This window comes from Bos taurus, chromosome 24 (genome assembly GCF_002263795.3).
Source record: "Bos taurus isolate L1 Dominette 01449 registration number 42190680 breed Hereford chromosome 24, ARS-UCD2.0, whole genome shotgun sequence".
NCBI lineage: Eukaryota > Metazoa > Chordata > Mammalia > Artiodactyla > Bovidae > Bos > Bos taurus.
Genome location: NC_037351.1, coordinates 52,800,904 through 52,824,218, shown reverse-complemented (window position 1 = coordinate 52,824,218; position 23,315 = coordinate 52,800,904). Strand labels below are relative to the sequence as shown.

Genomic DNA, 23,315 nt, shown 5'->3' with positions numbered 1-23,315 from the left:
CTCCCTCGCTCTCCCTTGACTTTGAGTCTTGTACTTGCTGTATCATGTCTTCCCCCAGAAGAATGAACCCTATCAATCCTTTAAATCAAAATTCTTAAGCAGAAATTTCTACCAGAATTCTTTGAACAACCTCATGTCTAAGTAACCTTCCAATCTACCAATGCAACGACTGTCCTTGGAGAAACCTTTGACATTATTTATTCTTTTCAATAAATATTTTTATACTTATCAAATAAGATTCTGGAAGCCTAGAATATGTCAGAGAAATGAGCCTTATATTTCACAGTATCTCTCACTATTCTCAACAAGGTGTTTCATGCTATAGTTTAGTTCAGTTGCTCAGTCATGTCCGACTCTTTGCAACCCCATGGACTATAGCACGCCAGGCCTTCCTGTCCATCACCAACTCCCGGAGTTTACTCAAATTCATGTCCATTGAGTCGGTGATGCCATCCAACCACAACAGTCACCCAATAAATAATTGGGCTTCCCCGGTGGCTCAGTGGTAAAGAATTTACCTGCCAATGCAGGAGACATGGGTTTGATCCCTGGGTTGGGGTGATGTCCTGGAGAAGGAAATGGCAACCCTTCCAGTATTCTTGCCTGGAAAATCCCATGGACAGAGCAGCCTGGCAAGCTACAGTCCATGCAGTCACAAAAGAATTGGACATAACTCATTGACTAAACAACAATAACAAACTATATATGGTAGATTCGGAAAAAGTTTAAAAATCATTTAGTTTTTTAATTCACCTTCTACAGCAAGAATTTTTTCCCCCTAATTTAGCTTGTACTACCAACAACTCCAGCCATTTAGTATCCTGACTAATATTAAATAAATGATAAGAACACTTGAAAATACAACTATAACTCAGATAATAATTCATTATATTATTCTGAATTCATCTACAACTGTAAAGTAAAAGCATTGAAACCTACTAAGGTAAGAGTCCAAGAGATTATGAAGTGCTAAGAAAACAAAAAGATTCATCACAGTTCCTATTCCAGTCACAGAATTTAGAATATAGATACTAGGCAAATAGTATGGACAGGGAGAAGATTCACAGAAAGATAAGAAGTATCTCACATGGAGATTAACAATAGACATTCCTGTTTACATTTACCTAATGAACATTGAATCGAACATTGAATCTAACATTCCTAGGTTATTGTTATTGTTAGGTAGATTCATTCTAAGTAACAAGAGACATTTCCTATAAACTCTTATCTTAGATCCACCCATTACAACCCTCAAGGCAAAATTATGTTGTATTAAAATTGTGAACAATTAAAATTGCTGATATTAACTTGAGAATAAACATGAATTTCCTGTGTAAATAACAAAGTTACCAAATAATAACAACAAAGTAAGCTGACTTTCTTCCAGGATGGCTTATACAGCACACACTATATAAATTTTCAATGACCTATTCTGATCCTTCAGTCTGAAACACAGCTGGAGTTTATGTTCCCTATTGCTTTCATTGTACAAAAGAGAATCATGGATAAAGAAGGGGTAAAGCTACCTTCCTTCTGTACTTTCTTTACCAGTAAAGGACTTATTTCAATGGGCTTTTGTGATCGGACTTCTCAAACTTCAGGTCAAAAATCATTCTTGATAATTCTTATATTCTGCTTCAAAAAACACAAAGCAGGATTTTGTTAACCAACACCTATCATGTACTTCATTTCAAAATAATAAAATGTTCTCTACCTAGTGCTTATTCATTTTTTATTCATGTATGTCAACTATTCTAGAGGCTGCTGAAGTGCATTGATTTTTCTGATTTAAAATGCTTGCATGTCATAAACTCAAAACTTCTATATTCCATGCATGAAGGGATTATTCTTGATGTGGGTGGGTGATGCTGAGGTTAGCATTATAATTTACATTGTATTCACTGAACTCAGAATGCACTCTGGGAGTTATAAACGTTCATATCTCCACAGGCTGAGATCTATTTCTAAGAGCACTCAAGTTAAATTTATTCTCTGAAGATACAATGTGACAGTCGGGAATCATTCTTGATGGGGATTTGTGACAGACATAAGGAGACAGATACAATGCAGCTTGGTATCTTTGGTGCTCTTGAAAAGATAAAAGTTTCAGCATACTGAAATGATAAAATAATTACTTAATTGTCTATTAAAGGACTTCCACTTCTGATCAAAATGGGTTAACAGGGACAAGATGTACCCTTTTGCCTGGATCCATTAAAAAAAAAAAATACAGGAAACAAGTTTTCTTATTTTGGACATCAGGCAGATCAGGTTTCTCTCTTAGAGCAGAGAAAAAAAGTGAGCCCACTGATTCCCTCTATTTACTGCTCAGAAAAATTTCCAAGGATGCAGAAGAGAAAGGAGAAATACAGAAGGAGACCAGTGGTCTCCCTGAATTGCAGACATGGAGTTGGAAGTCTGAGATGACCAAAGCAACTGGAGCTTGTGGGCAAGAGTAGCAGAGAAATGCAGAGAAGGAGAATTCTGAACATCTACAGAGGTTGTCTCCTGTCTCCATCTGAGTACTTGGTGTATGTGTATGGGGAAATTTCCCAAGGCTTGGGAAAGAACCACCTAACAGTAGAAAGTAAAAAAATTCTTTGGTGCTCACCCAGGGCTAGGAAAAACTGGATTTCCACAAGCCAGATGGTCAATCATGTAATTCATGGGATTTTGAGTAGACTACTCAGAAGGTACTGCCTTGGTTTTAGGGTAAACTAGCCCAGGGACGGGGGAGCCTGGTGGGCTGCCGTCTATGGGGTCGCACAGAGTTGGACACGACTGAAGCGACTTAGCAGCAGCAGCAGCCCTGTGTTACTACGTGTTCTTGAATCATGTTATTTAAAAGCAAGTCTCAAGAGAATCAAGGTTGTTCCAAGCAACTTAATTGCATCCTAGCATAAAACTTAAGAATATTTTAAAATAAATATATAAATATCTCCAACTTCCCACAAGATAAATGCATTATGTAAAAAGCACACAAAACTACCAAACATGAAGGAAAGTAGAAATATACATTCCATAATGAGAAGGAAAATTAAGAAATAGAGACAGACTGATGAAATAGATGAAAGACTGAGTAAAGAGTTAGTATAACTATATTCCATATGTTCAAGAGGGTAGAGGAAAACTGAGCATATTAACTGAACTATGGAATACATTAAAAAAAAAAAAAAGACTCAAACCATCCTGTGGAGATGAGTACTCCCAAGTGTAATATGAAAAATACAGTGGATGGGATAAGATTTAGATCAGATGAGTCACTTCAGGAAGAAACATAGTGGCTTTAAGGATATAGTAATAGAAACGATCCAAAATGAATTAGGGTAAAAAGAATGAAAAAACAAACAAAGAATCGGTGAGCTCTGTGATACAACCTAAAACACCATACCATATATGCAATTGGAAGCACAAATTGAGAGGAGTAAGGCTGGGAGGAACAAAACAACCAAACAAAACTATTTGAAGAACCAATGGCCAATTTTTTTTCAAATTCAATGAACCCAATAAACCCATCAATGCAAGAATTTCAACAGATTCCAAGCAGAAGAAACATAAATAAAACTACACAGAGACATAATAATGAAATTGTGTAAAATTAGTGGCAAAGAAAAAGATTTCAAAGCAACCATAAAAAAGACATATTATGTACAGAGGTACAAAGATATGAATGACTGCAGTAGTCTAATTGAAATCATAGCAATTTAGGAGACAGAAAAAAATAACACTAAAAACGCTGAAAGGAAAAATTGTTTAGAATTCCATTTCTAGTGGTAATGTATTTAAAAATCAAAGAAAAATAAAAATGTTTTTAGATATACGAAAATTAAAAAAAAAAAAAACACACACCAGCATAATTCCATTACAAGAAATATTAAGGAAGTGCTTCAGGAAGAAAAATAACACATGAAAATCTAGATAAACACAGTTAAGATATAAAATATATTTTTAACCATTAAAGAGATTTCACTGTTGAAAGACAAAGTAATAGCAATGTACCGTGAAGTGGTATAATATTCCAATAAGGTCAACAGAGATAAGTTAAAGATCCATACTACAAATTCTAAAGCAATCACTAAAGAAACAAAATAGCTATAGCTAATGAGTACCCAGATAATCATGATGGTGTGATCACTCACCTAGAGCCAGACATCCTGGAATGTGAAGTCAAGTGGGCCTTAGAAAGCATCACTACAAACAAAGCTAGTGGAGGTGATCGAATTCCAGTTGAGCTATTTCAAATCCTAAAAGATGATGCTGTGAAAGTGCTGCACTCAATATGCTGGCAGATTTGGAAAACTCGGCAGTGGCCACAGGACTGGAAAAGGTCAGTTTTCATTCCAATCCCAAAGAAAGGCAATGCCAAAGAATCTCAAACTACCACACAATTGCACTCATCTCACACGCTAGTGGGAGAAGGCAATGGCACCCCACTCCAGTACTCTTGCCTGGAAAATCCCATGGACGGAGGAGCCTGGTAGGCTGCAGTCCATGGGGTCGCGAAGAGTCAGACACGACTGATCAACTTCACTTTCACTTTTCACTTTCATGCATTGGAGGAGGAAATGGCAACCCACTCCAGTGTTCTTGCCTGGAAAATCCCAGGGACGGCGGGGCCTGGTGGGCTGCCGTCTATGGGGTCGCACAGAGTCAGACACGATTGAAGCAACTTAGCAGCAGCAGCAGTACATGCTAGTAAAGTAATGCTCAAAATTCTCCAAGCCAGGCTTCAGCAATACGTGAACCATGAACTTCCAAGTTCAAGCTGGTTTTAGAAAAGGCAGAGGAACCAGAGATCAAATTGCCAACATCTGCTGGACCATTGAAAAAGCAAGAGAGTTCCAGAAAAACATGTATTTCTGCTTTATTAACTATGCCAAAGCCTTTGACTGTGTGGATCACAATAAACTGTGGAAAACTCTGAAAGCGATGGGAATACCAGACCACCTGACCTGCCTCTTGAGAAACTGTATGCAGGTCAGGAAGCAACAATTAGAACTGGACACAGAACAACAGACTGGTTCCAAATACGAAAAGGAGTATGTTAAGGCTGTATACTGTCACTCTGCTTATTTAACTTATATGCAGAGTACATCATGAGAAAGGCTGGGCTGGAAGAAGCACAAGCTGGAATCAAGATTATCAGGATAAAAATCAATGACCTCAGATATGCAGATGACACCACCCTTATGGCAGAAAATGAAGAGGAACTAAAAAGCCTCTTGATGAAAGTGAAAGATGAGAGTGAAAAAGTTGGCTTAAAGCTCAACATTCAGAAAACGAAGATCATGGCATCCGGTCCCATCACTTCATGGGAAATAGATGGGGAAACAGTGGAAACAGTGTCAGACTTTATTTTTGGGGGCTCCAAAATCACTGCAGATGGTGATTGCAGCCATGAAATTAAAAGACCAGCTTACTCCTTGGAAGGAAAGTGAAAGCGAAGTCGCTCAGTTGTGTCCGACTCTTTGTGACCCCGTGGACTGTAGCCTACCAGGCTTCTCCATCCATGGGATTCTCCAAGCAAGAATACTGGAGCGGGTTACCATTTTCTTCTCCAGGGGATCTTCCCAACCCAGGGATTGAACCTGTGTCTCCCGCATTGGAGGCAGATGCTTTAACCTCTGAGCCCCAGAGAAGCCTGAAGGAAAGTTATGACCAACCTAGATAGCATATTCAAAAGCAGAGACATTAATTTGCCAAAAAAGGTCCATCTAGTCAAGGCTTTGGTTTTTCCAGTGGTCATGTATGGATGTGAGAGTTGGACTGTGAAGAAAGCTGAGCACCAAAGAATTGATGCTTTTGAACTGTGGTGTTGGAGAAGACTCTTGAGAGTCCCTTGGACTGCAAGGAGATCCAACCAGTCCATTTTAAAGGAGATCAGTCCTGGGTATTCATTGGAAGGACTGATGCTGAAGCTGAAACTCCAGTACTTTGGCCACCTCATGCAAAGAGTTGACTCATTGGAAAAGACTCTGATGCTGGGAGGGATTAGGGGCAGGAGGAGAAGGGGATGACAGAGGATGAGATGGCTGGATGGCATCACCGACTCGATGGACATGAGTTTGGGTGAACTCCGGGAGTTGGTGATGGACAGGGAGGCCTGGCGTGCTGCAATTCATGGGGTTGCAAAGAGTCAGACACGACTGAGCGACTGAACTGAACTGAATGAGTTCACAAAGGATGTAAGATAAATGGCTAAAAACATTGAATTCCCAAAAATGGCAAGAAAGAGAACACACAAAGACCAGATTATCAACAAATATAACAATAAAACAAAAATAGCAGGACAGTAGATATAAACTCAACCATATCAATATCCATATTAAATGGAAATGGCCCAAGTCTCTCAATTAAAAGTCAGAAATTGTCATACTGGATAACCAAAGAAACAAAACCAAAATAAGACCAAACTATATTGCTGCCTATAAGAAACTCACTTTAAAGACACTAGTAATTTGAAAGTAAAATAGCAATGGAAAAATATATATCATGCTAACATACAAACAAAATATAGGCTGGAGTTGTTATATTAATAAACACAAAGCATATTTCAGAGCAAAGAATATTACAACTGATAAAGAGGTATAGCTCATCAATGCTAAAGCAGTTAATTCATCAATATGATATAACAATCCCTAAGTAATTGTGTGCCTGATAAGAGCTTCAAATTACATGCAGCAGAAAATGATTTACCTAAAAGAAGGAATATTAATCCACAAGGACAAATGCTTAGTAATACAATATATGGAGACATCTGTTTCTCTCTCTTTTCTCCCCAAGTCAGCCCTAAATCTGGTTCACAACATAACAACTCTCAGATTTCTGGGACTCATATCTAAAGCTACAATTTGTATTTCCTCAGAACTTTTAGAATTGTGTCCTATCTCACTAGATCATATTATTCTGTTGTTTAATTAAAGAGATTTAACTTTGCCAGAATACCTTAGGAAGTATAGCTTATACAAAACAGAACTTCCCTGAAGTAAGTAACTTCTAGTGCAAGTCCTGAAAGTGAAAGTAAAATCGCTCAGTTGTGTCTGACTCTTTGCGACCCCATGGACTGTAGCCTACCAGGCTCCTCCCTCCATGGGATTCTCCAGGCAGGAATACTGGAGTGGGTTGCAATTTCCTTCTCCAGGAAAGCTTCCTGACCCAGGGATCAAACCCGGGTCTCCCGCATTGCAGGCAGACACTTTAACCTCTGAGCCACCAGGGAAGCCCTAGTGCAAGTCCTAATCATGCTCAAATTGATCCCAGCTTTCTTTCTCCATGCTAAGCAGGTTGATTTTTGCTGTTCTTGATAATGTTTATCCAAGTGTGTTAATGTATTCAACCTTATCAAAGATTATCTTCAACTTTTCTTGTTTTCTTTAGTTCTTTTGCTATCTTTCATTATTTATAAAATTGGGATGATACTTGATACTAAAATAATGTGGATGCTGAAGGAATAGATTGGTATTTGTAAAGTCCTTGGAAAAAATGTGCTGAGTACTTGTCTAGAAACACCAACTGACATGGAAAGCTAAGGAGAGATCTAGACTGTTCTAAACCAAATAAAATATTTTCTAGAAAAACAGAGAAGGTAGAGGAAAATTTTTTTATTGAATTCTTGAGTTTAATGCTGGTGGAATGAGTGAATCATATAATCCTATATATATATATATATATATATATATATATATAGTCATTACTCTATTGAGAAGACTTTTTCCTCTCTTGTTTCATAATAGTATTCGTCTATTGTAATACATTCCAAACAGCCTTAGAAAACTCACCAGCTATATGACAATGTATCTGCTTTGGACTTCAGGGAGTAAAAAGTGAGAAAAGTTACAAATAGAATGATATGTATTATTAATGAATCACCCTGAGGCTGTCCTTAAACTTTCCTAGAAAATGCCTGTAGGTTTAGAAGGCAGTAACTGCAAAAAAAAAAAAAAAAAAGAAAAAAAGAAAAAAAAAAACACATAAAAAAATAAAATCCATTCTTCATCCAGAGTAATGATCTCATAAAATGATCTTTTCTCTCCTCACTCCTCTCTGGGAAGCAAGGTTCATGCTGAATGAATCTAACTCTCCCACTCAAGATTTTCTAATCAGCATTCCATTATAGCTGAATCCAGGAGTTAACACTTTTGTCTTTCACACTGAATTGAATGTCAGTCACTATGTTGTTCAGTATGGAAAGGCAAAAAGATAGGACACTGAAAGATGAACTCCTCAGGTTGGTAGGTGCCCAATATGCTACTGGAGATAGTGGAGAAATAACTCCAGAAAGAATGAAGAGATGAAGCCAAAGTAAAAACAACACCCAGCTGTGGATGTGACTGGTAATGGAAGTAGAGTCTAATGCTGTAAAGAGCAATATTGCATAGGAACCTGCAATGTTCGGTCCATGAATGAAGGCAAAGTGGAAGTGGTCAAACAGGAGACGACAGAGTGATTGTCAACATTTTAGGAATCAGTGAACTAAAATGGACTGGAATGGGTGAATTTAACTCAGATGACCATTATATCCACTACTGTGGGCAAGAATCCCTTAGAAGAAATGGAGTAGCCATCATAGTCGATAAGAGTCCTGAAATGTAGTACTTGGATGCAATCTCAAAAACGACAGAATGATCTCTGTTCACTTCCAAGGAAAACCATTCAATATCATGGTAATCCAAGTCTATGCCCCAACCAGTAACACTAAAGAAGCTGAAGTTGAACAGTTTTATGAAGACCTACAAGACCTTCTAAAACTAACACCAAAAAAAGATGTCCTTTTCATTATAGGGGACTGCAATGCAAAAGTAGGAAGTCAAGAAACACCTGGAGTAACAGGGAAATTTGGCCTTGGAGTACAGAATGAAGTAGGACAAAGGCTAATAGAGTTTTGCCAAGAGAATGCACTGGTCACAGCAAACACCCTCTTCCAACAACACAAGAGAAGACTCTACACATGGACATCACCAGATAATCAATACAGAAATCAGACTGATTATATTCTTTTCAGCCAAAGATAAGCTCTATACAGTCAGCAAAAACAAGACTGGGAGCTGACTGTGACTCAGATCATGAACTCCTTATTGCCAAATTCAGACTTAAATTGAAGAAAGTAGGGAAAACCACTAGACCATTCAGGTATGACCTAAATCATACACCTTATCATTATACAGTGGAAGTGAGAAATAGATTCAAGGGATTAGATCTGATAGAGTGTCTGAAGAACTATGGATGGAGGTTTGTGACACTGTACAGGAGACAGTTATCAAGACCATCCCCAAGAAAAAGAAATGCAAAAAAGCAAAATGGCTGTCTGAAGAGGCCTTACAAATAGCTGTGAAAAGAAGAGAAGTGAAAAGCAAAGGAGAAAAGGAAAGATATACCCATTTGATTGCAGATTTCCAAAGAATAGAGAGGAGAGATAAAGCCTTCCTCAGTGATCAGTACAAAGAAATAGAGGAAAACAATAGAATGGGAAAGACCAGAGATCTCTTCAAGAAAATTAGAGATACCAAGGGAATATTTCATGCAAAGATGGGCACAATAAAGGACAGAAATGGTATGGACCTAACAGAAGCACAAGATATCAAGAAGAGGTGGCAAGAACACACAGAAGAACTGTACAAAAAAGATCTTCAGGACCCAGATAATCATGATGGTGTGTGATCACTCACCTAGATCCAGAAATCCTGGAATGCGAAGTCAAGTGGACCTTAGGGAAGCATCACCACAAACAAAGCTAGTGGAGATGATGGAATTCCACTTGAGCTATTTCAAACCCTAAAATATGATGCTCTGAAAGTGCTGTACTCAATATGCCAGCAAATTTGGAAAACTCAGCAGTGGCCATAGGACTGGAAAAGGTCAGTTTTCATTCCTATCCCAAAGAAAGGCAATGCCAAAGAATGCTCAAACCACCACACAATTGCACCCATCTTACACGCTAGCAAAGTAATTCTCAAATTTCTCCAAGCCAGGGTTCAACAGTACATGAACCATGAACTTCCAGATTTTCAAGCTGGATTAGAAAAGACAGAGGAATCAGAGATCAAATCATCAACATCTGTTGGATCATCGAAAAAGTGAGAGAGTTCCAAAAAAACATCTACTTCTGCTTGATGACTATGCCAAAGCCTTTGACTGTGTGGATCACAACAAACTGTGGAAAATTCTTAAAGAAATGGGAATACCAGACCACCTGACCTGCCTCCTGAGAAATCTGTATGCAGGTGAAGAAGCAAGAGTTAGAACTGGACATGGAACAATACACTGGTTCCAAATCGGGATAGAAGTGTGTCAAGACTGTATACTGTCACCCTGATTATTTAACTTATATGCAAAGTACATGAAGTGAAATGCTGGGCTGGATGAAACACAAGCTGGAATCAACGTTACTGGGAGAAATATCAATAACCTCAGATATGCAGATGATACCACCCTTATGGCAGAAAGTGAAAAACCTTAGAGCCTCTTGATGAAAGTGAAAGAGGAGAGTGAAAAAGTTGGCTTAAAGCTCAACATTCAGAAAACGAAGATCATGACATCCGGTTCTAGCACTTCATGGCAAATAGATGGGGAAACAGTGGAAATAGTGGCTGACTTTATTTGTCTGGGCTCCAAAATCACTGCAGATGGTGATGACAGCCATGAAATTAAAATACACTTACTCCTTGGAAGGAAAGTTATGGCCAACCTAGACAGCATATTGAAAAGCAGAGATATTACTTTGTCAACAAAGGTCCATCTAGTCAAGGCTTTGGTTTTTCCAGTGGTCATATATGCTTTTTTTTTTTTAATTTAAATTTATTTATTTTAATTGGAGGCTAATTACTTTACAATATTGTATTGGTTTTGCCATACATCAACATGAATCCGCCACGGGTGTACACATGTTCCCCATCGGGGAGGGAGGTAGCAGTGGTCATATATGGATGTGAGAGTTGGACTATAAAGAAAGCCGAGCACAGAAGAATTGATGCTTTTGAACTTTGGTTTTGGAGAAGACTCTTGAGAGTCCCTTGGACTGCACGGAGATCCAACCAGTCCATTCTGAAGGAGATCAGTCCTGGGTGTTCATTGGAAGGACTGATTTGAAGCTTAAACTCCAATACTTTGGCCACCTGATGTGAAGAGCTGACTCATTTGAAAAGACCCTAATGCTGGGAAAGATTAAGGGCAAGAGAAGAAGGGGACGACAGAGGATGAGATGGTTGGATGGCATCACTGACTCAATGGACATGGGTCTGGGGGGACTCCGGGAGTTGCTGACGGACAGGGAGGCCTGGCGTGCTGTGGTTTATGGGGTTGCAAAGAGTGGGACATGACTGAGCAACTGAACTTAACTGATAGACAGATAACTGATATGTATTAATATTATATATTTATATATATATATATATATATATATATATGTGGATAACTGAATCACTTTGCTCTACACTGGAAACTAATGCATTTTAAAAATTACCTATACTTGCATAAAAATTGGTTAAAAACTAAAAAAATAATGCAAATGTAAAAATAGTGAAATCAGAGTATATTTTCTAATCATGATAATCAGTAATAATAACTATCTAGGAAAACTCAAAATTGGAAAATTAAGCAACACAATAAGTCACAGAGCAAAAAGAAATCAAGGAAAATTCCGAAAATATTTTAAATTAAATGATAATAAATATATACATGTAAAATATTGTGAAATGCAAGGACAGTGGTGCTTAGGGAAGTACCAATAGATTTAAATCTCTACATTATGAGATTTCACTTTAAGAAATTGCAAGAAAAAGTGCAAATTATGACTGAAATTAGTATAAGAACATAGTCAAGATAAGAGCAAATACAAAAGAAATAATAGATAATAGAAACAGTAATGTTAAAGTCTCTTTCTTTGACAAGATCAACAAAATTGACAAACCCCTACCTAGAATGATCACAAATAAGAGAACATAAATCATTAGTATCAAAAATGTAAATATAGCTATTCCATAGATAACCCCAGACAGTAAGAGAATATCACGAATGAGCAACTCTAGGCCAGTAAATGTGGCAAAATAAAATAGATGAATTTCATGAAAAAATTTACTTGCCAAAATCAATACAAGAAAGAATTCAAAATATAAAAATACCTGTATATGTTAAAGAAATTTAATTCATTTCAAAATCCTTCCCTAAAAGGAAATCTCAGATATAGGTGGTTTTGTTAGTGAATTTTGTCAAATATTCAAGGAATAAGAAATAACACTCTTACACAAATTTTTCAGCTACAGAAAGAGCAATAATTCACATAATTTTATAAGTGGTATAAGCTTAGTTTAAAAAAAAAGCCTGGAAAGTCACTAAATGAAAAGAAACTCATGGACATGTATACTTTATGAATATAGGCAAAAAAAAAAAAGAAAACAACATTAAATCCTACAACATAAGAATGGGTGTTTACTTTTCAAAAATCAATCAATATGATTAACAATATTAAAAATGATTACAAGAGGGAAAGTATAGGACCATCTCAAAAGACAGAAAATTATTTCGTGAAAATTCAACAAATATTCATGGCAACACTTATAAAGCTAGGAATAGTAAGTGAAAGTGAGTGAAAGTGATGTCGCTCAGTCATGTTGGACTCTTTGCGACCCCATGGACTGTAGCCTACCTGGCTCTTCCGTCCATGGGACTTTCCAGGCAAGAGTACTGGAGTGGGGTGCCATTTCCTTCTCCAGGGGATCTTTCCAACCCAGGGATCGAACCCTGGTCTCCTGCACTGCAGGCAGATTCTTTACTGACTGAGCTATAGGGGAAGCTGGAAATGGCAAGATAATTTTCTTTACTTGAGGACGTGCTGTTAGTTCTTGAAGCACAGGACATGAACATAGAATCGTACACAAAGGTTTCATCAGTCATTCAGAAATCAATTTGTTTGTAGCAAACAGTTGGAAAATAAATTTAAAGATACATATATATCTTTATCTTATAAATCTATCTATATATCTTTAAAGGCATCTTAGCACACATACATGCACATGTATCTTTAAATTTATTTTCCAGTTGTTGGCTGCAAACAGATCTTTTTTTTTTGTACATTAACCTTGATGTCCTAAGACCTGTTAAATTCAACTGTTTGTTCTACTATTAATAGTTTTGTAGATCCTCTGAGATTTTCCATTTAAAAGAGCATATCATATGCAAATAGATACAGTTTTATACTTATTTTCTGATCTTCATGCCTTTTACAGTAAGTCACCTACATACGAGTGAATTCTGTTCTGAGAACATGTTTGTAATTCCAATTTGCCAGTTTGTTTGCTATGTACACACACACACACACACACACACACACACACACACAAACTGCTCAGCTGCTTCAGTTGTATCCGACTCTTTGTGACACTGTGGACTATAGCCCACTAGGCTCCTCTGTCCATGGAATTGTCCAGGCAAGAATACCGGAATGGGTTGCCGTGCCCTCCTCCAGGGGATCTTTCCCACTCAGGGATGGAATCTGTGTCTCCTGGAGTGCAGGTGGATTCTTTACCTCTGAGCCACTGGGGAACCCTATATATGTGTGGGTGTATATACACACCCACACATATTTATATATGTTTTAGAACTTAATCTAACAAAAATATTCAAGACAACAAAACAACTACACTAAAACTAAAACTTACTGCTGAGAGAAATTAAAGAAGAAATTTAAAACTACATAGTATACTGTATGTGAATTAAACTTCAATAAAGCTCTTTTAAGAACTCAATGAATTGTGCACTTTATATATTATTCTATATATATTCTAGCTCATTATCTATAAAAATAGTGCCACAAAGGTAAAAAGGTGGGAGGTGGGAAGGAGGCTGAAGAGGGAGGGGACATAGGTTTACCTACGGCTGATTCACGTTGATCTATGGCAGAAACCAACACAATATTGTAAAACAATTATCCTTCAACTAAAGATAAAATTTTTAAAAAATTGTAAAAAAAGATAAAGTGATTGATGGATAAATTGATCAATAGATTTTTAGACAATAAATATTAAGTTCTTTTCAAAAGGAACAGAATTTTAAATTAACTTTGCTAAACATTAAAACTCCAACATATTGGCCAGCTGATACAAAGAACTGACTCATTGGAAAAGACCCTGATGCTGGGAAAGATTGAAGGCGGGAAGAGAAGGGGACGACAGATGATGCGATGGTTGGATGGCATCACTGACTCAATGGACATGAGCTTGAGTAAGCTCCGGGAGTTGGTGATGGACAGGGAAGCCTGGCGTGCTGCAGTCCATGGGGTCACAGAGAGTCGGACATGACTGAGTGACTGAACCGAAACACTGCTATAATTCAGATATCATGGATCTATACCATGCATTTATACCAAAGTTGACCTTAGGACTTTGGAACTAAAAAGGAGGAAGATTTCAAAGGATTAATTATAATAAACACTAGTTAATGAAGCTCTACGCCTGCACTAGGCAAGCTGTGTTTTGTTTTGTTTTAAATCAGGCAACATTAGATATTTTTCAAAACGGTCATGTACTTCTAGCCCTAATGCAGGTCATAGTGCCCGGTGTCTAAATAATGAGTTACCATACCTGATAAACAAAACGCTATTTGGAAGTTCTGATCTCTCACCAAAGAAAAGAGGAGGTTTATTGGTTAGTTACAAACCACATAGCTTTTTACAGTCTAAAATACAATCATGATATCAATATTTGATATCAAGTTATGGCTGACCCTATGTTTAAATGGGTTGGAACTTTCCTTAATTCATTTTTAATTGTAAAACTGTCATGCTGTTCTGCTGCTGTTTGGTCTCTAAGTCACGTCCAACTCTTTGCAGACCCCATGGACTGCAGCTCACCAGGCTCCTCTGTCCGTGGAATTCTCCAGGCAAGAATACTGGAGTGGGTTGTCATTTTCTTCTCCAGGGGATCTTCCCAATGCAGGGACTGAACCCATGTCTCCTGCTTGGCAGGCAGATTCTTTACCACTGAGCCGCCTGGGAAGCCTCATATAAAATGTCTCAATTAAAAGCTTTAAAATTGCATTTTAAATACCTTTTTAAAAAATACTATAAAACTGATATGCTGATTTTAATATTTAATAGAATAAATAAAACATTGATGGTTTCTTTGTAGAGTTCAAATGTAGACTCGAATGAATCTTTTATCTTTATAAAAATTAGAACTTTAGCTATGTTTAACATATATTTTGGCCAAGTGATGGAAATTCATATTAAAAGAATCCCAATTTATTTGTATAACCATGGAGATAGTGGAACAATACTGATAAAACAACTATTTTACATTTTATGTTAAGACATGGAAGTGTTAGTCACTCAGTTGTGTCCAACTCTGCGACCCCATGGGCTGAGCCCACCAGGCTCCTCTAGCCATGGGATTCTCCAGGCAAGAATACTGGAGTGGTTGCCATTCCCTTCTCCCAGGGGATCTTCTCAACCCAGGGATGGAACCCAGGTCTCCTGCCCTGCAGGTGAATCCTTTACCATCTGAGCCACCAGGGAAACCCTATGTTTTGACATGGTATGTTTAAAGTTTCAACAGAATTTAAATACATATGTTTGTGGCAGCGGGTGGTGGGGGGGGGATGGAGGGAGTGGCTGTATGTGTGTAATTTCTCTTTTCAGGTAAGTTTTACTGTGCATACTCATGCTTATCTATCACTGAGACAGGTTCATATTCCATTTTTACCTTTATCAGTTTTCCTACTCTTTAAAACATATCTTACAATGGAAAAATCTCTTCTTTAAGCTTTTGGAAAGATCTGCCACAGTATTATGGAGAAGGCAATGGCATCCCACTCCTGCCTGGAAAATCCCATGGACGGAGGAGCCTGGTGGGCTGCAGTCCACAGGGTCGTGAAGAGTCGGACACGACTAAGCGGCTTCACTTTCACTTTTCACTTTCATGCATTGGAGAAGGAAATGGCAACCCACTCCAGTGTTCTTGCCTGGAGAATCCCAGGGACAGGGGAGCCCGGTGGGCTGCCGTCTATGGGGTTGCAAAGAGTCGGACATGACTGAAGTGACTTAGCAGCAGCAGCAGCCACAGTATTAATCTCTCAAATGCCTCAACTTTACTAGACTTGGAAACTCATGGGAGAGTCTCCTTGTAAAAAGAAGCACCATTATCAAAAGCACATGGTGAAACAATGCAGTTTTCCTTCATGACTTCTCTGTGAATTGGCATCCTGACCTCATTGCTCGAGAGCCTGTGTACTGCCACGGGTCTCTCTCCCTCTGGTGCGTGGCATCAAGATGAACTGTCAGAGATGGTGTGGTATACTGCATAATGGACAAATCAGAGTCCCCTGACATAGGTTTGAAGGCCATAAAATATGAATTTTGTGATTGCCTCTGCATTCAAACTCAGGGACTGACAGAGGGAATATTATTTCCAAATGCCAAGCTAACTAAAATTGTGCAGATTTGCAGAAGGTGCTCCTCTTATTAGTGTTTGAAGCAATTACTGAGAGAATGGGTCAGTGCAGATTTCCTCCAGCACTGACAAAACCTTTCCTTCCTACTGCATTTTAGCTATTCAAATTCAAATCAGGCTTCTCATCACAAATGCTCTGTTTCTGAGAGACATTGCAAATAAGTAGCAATCCAATCAGGTTGCCTTTTCACTGAGAAGGTCACTGTACTTCAGTGCAAATAATATCATGTTACATCAACAGGTAGAATCAGCTTGCCTTCTGCTTTATGACAACTGTTTAACTTCCTGGCACCCTACATATGACACAGATTCATTTTATTTCCCTCTGCTAATGATATAATCTCTTATTGCATTATGGAAAATCTGATATAAAATGAATGTGAAAACTTTATACCTGTTAACTCTCTCTGAATAAACAAATTTTCAATGAGTTCAGAAACATCACCTTAGAATTATTATGTTCAGTAAAATGAGGTAAAACACAGTAAAAGAACTTGAACTGAAAGGGACCAGGAAGATATGTGGAGAAGAGTTTGATTGCTCTGAGTTACTGGCTTGATTGAAAATTCTTTTTTAAAAAATCTTGTTGTCATGAGAGCCACCAAGTTCTGTCTATAAATACTACTGGGAAAAAAGATAATGTGACTGTATAATTCAAAATTTAAGAAAAATCAACAGTAACTTTCTAGTGAGAAAAATAATATGCTGACTCTTTTTGTAAGAATTATTAAGATTAGAAGTCTCCATTGACAGAGGAAAAAAGAAAAAAAAAATGTTCCAATGCACTGTATTCTTATGACAGAGGCAGGGTACACACCAGGTCACCCACTGCTCTCTATCTGTCTAGATAAAATTCCCTAACTCAAAGTCCAGACAAAAAAAATGCATGTATGTGTACAGAAGGCTACGTGAGTAGACTGATGGATAGAAAAAGAGTTATGGATATCTGTAATAAACTGTCATCCAATTCCAAAGAGCAATTTTCCAAAAGAGAAAATAATTAAATATAAATCATTTCTTTTCCTTAGGAGAAGAAAATTCACAGCTACTTACCCAACCTCTCAATGGAATAGTAACGCTGTTTACTGTCCACACGTACAGTCTCAGCGTAAGGGCTCCCAACACCATACCCAATGATGTAGCCTCGCACCACAATGCTGGGGTTCAAGGGAGGGGTCCAACTCATGATGATGCAGTTGGTCTGGGGCCTCACATGAAGAGAGCTTGGCTGGTCAGGAACTTGAGACTCTAGAATTCAAGAGGAGGACCATCAGCATCTTTCATATTAGAACACAGAGCACGGTAAAACGTACCACTTAATCAAGGCTTAACATCATGTTCCACAGACCCTCAAATGGTGCATCACTTCTTGCCCAAGTTCCTCCTGGTATCAGCCTCTGATGTGATTTCCACGTTTGATTTGACTTTCACAGAATTTAAGCACAAGAGGATACTGAATTCCCTCCAGAGGCACTGCAGCATCACATATCTTTATTCTAACAGATTTTTTTTTTCCCTTAAGCTTTTTTCTCATATATTTCTCCTAAGTCATGTCTGACTGTTTGCAACCCCACGGTCTGCAGCACAACAGGCTCCTCTGTCCTTTAATATCTCACAGAGTTAAATCAAGCTCATGTCCATTGAATCGTGATGCTCTCTAACCATCTCAGCCTCCGCCTCCCCCTTCTCTTTCCTTCAGTCTTTCCCAGCATCGGGGTCTTTTCCAATGTGTTGGCTCTTCACATCAGGTAGCCAAAGCATAGGAGCTTCAGCTTCAGCATCAGTCCTTCCAATGAATATTCAGGGTTCATTTCCTTTAGAACTGACTGGTTTGATCTCCTTGCAGTCCAAGGGTCTCATGAGTCTTCTCCAGCATCACAGTTTACAAGCATCAAATCTTCAGTGCTAAGCCATCTTTATGGTCCAACTCTCACATCTGTACATGACTGCTGAAAAAACCATAGCTTTGACTATACATAGCTTTGTTGGTAAAGTGATATCTCTGCTTTTGAATATGCTGTCTAGGTTTGTCATAGCTTTCCTTCCAAGGAGCCAGCATCTTTTAGTTTCATATCTAAAATTAATTTCTTGGAGGAGGAAACGGCTAACCACTATAGTATTCTTGCAGTGAGAAATCATGAGCAGGATGATAAGACAAAATATTTCTCATTAGGTATCATTAATAAGGGGTAAAATTAAGGCTCAAAGAATGCTCAAATTACCACACAATTGCACTCATCTCACACGCTAGTAAAGTAATGCTCAAAATTCTCCAAGCCAGGCTTCAGCAATACACAAACCGTGAATTTCCAGATGTTCAAGCTGGTTTTATAAAAGGCAGAGGAACCAGAGATCAAATTGCCAACATCTGCTGGATCATCAAAAAAGCAAGAGAGTTCTAGAAAAACATGTACTTCTGCTTTATTGATAATGCCAAACACTTTGACTAGGTGGATCACAATAAACTGTGGAAAATTCTGAAAGAGATGGGAATACCAGACCACCTGGCCTGCCTCTTGAGAAACCTGTATGCAGGTCAGGAAGCAACAGTTAGAACTGGACATGGAACAACAGACTGGTTCCAAATAGGAAAAGGAGTACATCAAGGCTGTATATTGTCACCCTGCTTATTTAACTTATACGCAGAGTACATCATGAGAAACGCTGGGCTGGTAGAAGCACAAGTTGGAATCAAGATTGCCGGGAGAAATATCAATCACCTCAGATATGCAGATGACACCACCCTTATGGCAGAAAGTGAAGAGGAACTCAAAAGCCTCTTGCTGAAAGTGAAAGAGGAGAGTGAAAAAGTTGGCTTAAAGCTCAACATTCAGAAAACGAAGATCATGGCATCTGGTGCCATCACTTCATGGGAAATAGATGGGGAAACAGTGGAAACAGTGTCAGACTTTATTTTGGGGGGCTCCAAAATCACTGCAGATGGTGATTGCAGCCATGAAATTAAAAGACGCTTACTCCTTGGAAGGAAAGTTATGACCAACCTAGATAGCATATGGAAAAGCAGAGAGATTACTTTGCCAACAAAGGTCCGTCTAGTCAAGGCTGTGGTTTTTCCTGTGGTCATGTATGGATGTGAGAGTTGGACTGTGAAGAAAGCTGAGTGTCAAAGAACTGATGCTTTTGAACTGTGGTGTTGGAGAAGACTCTTGAGAGTCCCTTGGACTTCAAGGAGAACCAACCAGTCCATTCTAAAGGAGATCAGTCGTGGTGTTCACTGGAAGGACTGATGCTAAAGTTGAAACTCCAATACTTTGGCCACCTCATGTGAAGAGTTGACTCATTGGAAAAGACTCTGATGCTGGGAGGGATTGGGGCAGGAGGAGAAGTGGACGACAGAGGATGAGATGGCTGGATGGCATCACTGACTCAATGAACATGAGTTTGAGTGAACTCCAGGAGTTGATGATGGACAAGGAGGCCTGGCGTACTGCAATTCATGGGGTCGCAAAGAGTCGGACATGACTGAGCGACTGAAATTAAGTGAAAATCAAGGCAGATGTAAGAATAATAGAAAGGGAAATGAAATGTCAAAAATTCTCTTGCCTAAGGATTATTTACTCTGATTTAACTAGAGATGAAAATAAATATAGCAGTCCTTTCCTGAGAAATTGTCAGGATAAACAATTTAGGGCCATGATTTGCTCAGCATGAATGGGACTGTACTTGACCCATGGTTTATTGCGTCTGTGCAAACTGTATTTATTATTAAAGAAATGAGACAGTGGTTTGGATTAAAGCCACACAGACTCTGGAATGTGCACGTCTGGTTTAATACTAGGCTCTGCCATTTACTAGCTGTGTGTCCTTCTCAAATTATCTTCTCTGTGTTTACCTATGAATTAAACTGGCATTACAAATACTGATTGAATCTAAGCTTGCGCTCTGGAAGTCATCGAGAGAACCATTCAAATTTGTGTTGGACACTCATGAGATATGAAGTCTTAAAACCTGATTTATCCTCTCTAAGTCAAAGTTTCCTCATGTGCAGAATGAAGGTAAAGATAGTAAGGGTCCCATATGGTGGGGAAAACAGTTAATGAAATAAAGTACTGAAACACTCCAGTCTTAAATAGAACCAACTGATGTTAGCTACTAGAGAGAAAATGCACTTGCTATCCTGATATAAAAATTTTCAAAGACTGTGTGTTGCAAATAAAAAACTGACATTCTGATTTTTATATCACCATGCTCCCTATAATCCTATCTCTAAAGAAATGAGGTATTTTCTGGACACTGATCATAATTCTAATAAATACTACTAAATTAGAGTTCCAGAAAAATATCTATTTCTGCTTTATTGACTATGCCAAAGCCTTTGACTGTGTGGATCACAATAAACTGTGGAAAATTCTGAAAGAGATGGGAATTCCAGACCACCTGATCTGCCTCTTAAGAAATCTGTATGCAGATCAGGAAGCAACAGTTAGAACTGGACATGGAACAACAGACTGGTTCCAAATAGGAAAAGGAGTACATCAAGGCTGTATTTTGTCACCCTGCTTATTTAACTTATATGCAGAGTACATCATGAGAAATGCTGGACTGGAAGAAATGCAAGCTGGAATCAAGATTGCCGGGAGAAATATCAATCACCTCAGATATGCAGATGACACCACCCTTATGGCAGAAAGTGAAGAGAACTAAAAACCCTCTTGATGAAAGTGAAAGTGGAGAGTGAAAAAGTTGGCTTAAAGCTCAACATTCAGAAAACGAAGATCATGGCATCCGGTCCCATCACTTCATGGGAAATAGATGGGGAAACAGTGTCAGACTTTATTTTTCTGGGCTCCAAAATCCCTGCAGATGTTGACTGCAGCCATGAAATTAAAAGACGCTTATTCCTTGGAAGGAAAGTTATGACCAACCTAGACAGCATATTCAAAAGCAGAGAGATTACTTTGCCAACAAAGGTCCATCTAGTCAAGGCTGTGGTTTTTCCTGTGGTCATGTATGGATGTGAGAGTTGGACTGTGAAGAAGGCTGAGCACTGAAGAATTGATGCTTTTGAACTGTGGTGTTGGAGAAGACTCTTGAGAGTCCCTTGGACTTCAAGGAGATCCAACCAGTCCATTCTGATGGAGATCAGCCCTGGGATTTCTTTGGAAAGAATGATGCTACAGCTGAAACTCCAGTACTTTGGCCACCTCAGGCGAAGAGTTGACTCATTGGAAAAGACTCTGATGCTGGGAGGGATTGGGGGCAGGAGGAGAAGGGGACGACAGAGGATGAGATGGCTGGATGGCATCACTGACTCAATGGACATGAGTCTGGGTGAACTCCGGGAGTTGGTGATGGACAGGGAGGCCTGGCGTGCTGCGATTCATGGGGTCGCAAAGAGTCAGACACGACTGAACGACTGACCTGAATTGAACTGAACTGAATGATTTGAGTGACAACATTCAACATCTTTCAGAATAAAAAAAAAGTATTTTCAGAATAAATGTTTATCTGTTTTTCTGGAAGCCATAGAGCATCTCCCCTGATAGTTAGTTAAATTAATACCCACAGAATTACATCTGTCAAAGCTTTAAGGATACCCTGGAAATGAGTGCACAAACTGGCTCTTGAAGAAGAGGGGCTGTCAGTACACGACTCACCTTTACTCTTCACTTCATAAGAGGAGTTTCAATCCTAGATCCAAACCTCTAAATACTTTTTGACATGATAAAAAAAAAAGTGTGTTGATACATTAGAGTATATACTACCTCTAACCTAAACATTTAATGGACTCAGTACACAGTTAATATCATTGGGCCAGAAGGAATGGTGTCTGTCAAGTATTAGACTTATGTCATTGAAAAGGTATGACCTCATCATAAAGATAACTGTGTTAGGAGATTGTTTATAATCTGGAATAACCCATTTGTACCTACCTACTCACTTCTCAAAATAAAGACAGAAAAATTTCCTTCTATGTCACCTGGATGAATTTTGTCTTACACAGCTGAGCTTACAGATTATGAAAGTGGTTACTACTGGGATGAACTATAAAACATTGATTTATAAAATTTGCTATGAAAGGTAAGTAAGTGATGTGAGTACTCTTTGTTTGAAGATCAAAACTAAAATTTGCTGTCTGCAAGTTCATGTATAAATACCTCAAGGATAAAGACTGCATATTTAAAGCACAGAGAAGCAGTAAGGTAATTACTGAAATAATTTGAAACCAAAGAACATATTATGACTGAAATATCCAAATTAACAAGGCTGCAAATTTCTACCAGAGTCAAGATAACTAGTTTAACTGCCATTCCTGACTGACTATGGAATTATTAATTCTGCCTTGTTTTTATTTATTTCTAAAGAATAATCATGATTCTCTGAGTGATGATACAGATTTTCGCTAATGAGTAAGGTTCACATATAGCAGGCTAGGGAAATTTACCTGACTAATCACAGTGACATTTCAACAATTACTGTGCATTTTCAATGGGTCAGTCACAGTTTTAGGTACTGGGATAGAGTTTTGGGGGGACATAAGGCCAAAAAATTTAAGAATAAACAAAGAAACCATGAGGTATTGGAAAGCTAGGATATAGGATAAAACTGAATATTATATATGACACAACAAGGAAGGTATCCATGGAAAAATCTAAGGAGAATGATCTGAAAGAGTCAGTCAAATAAACCTCAGGGTGGAAAGCTTTATAGACACAAAGAATAACTACTACAAAACCTCCAGAATAAGAGTGAGTTTAGTATCTGAAGAAACAGAAGGTCATTGTGCTTGACCATAGAAGTTAAATAAAGAAGATGAAGAAGCAGTCACCCAGTGAGAATACAAAATGGTGCAGCTGCTCTGGAAAACAATATGGCAGTCTTTCAAAATATTAAAAGTAAAATTACCATATGATC

General features: G+C 38.3%; 1 protein-coding gene across 2 annotated transcripts in view; it reads right to left on the bottom strand.

Annotated features, from left to right (window-relative positions):
• DCC (DCC netrin 1 receptor) overlaps nucleotides 1–23,315 on the bottom strand; it is a 1,296,534-nt gene that overhangs the window by 209,722 nt on the left and 1,063,497 nt on the right. For both annotated transcript variants that reach the window (XM_059881088.1, XM_059881089.1), the window contains exon 15: nucleotides 17,493–17,687. In XM_059881088.1, the coding sequence (XP_059737071.1) occupies nucleotides 17,493–17,687 (195 nt within the window). The remainder of the gene's footprint in view (nucleotides 1–17,492; nucleotides 17,688–23,315) is intronic.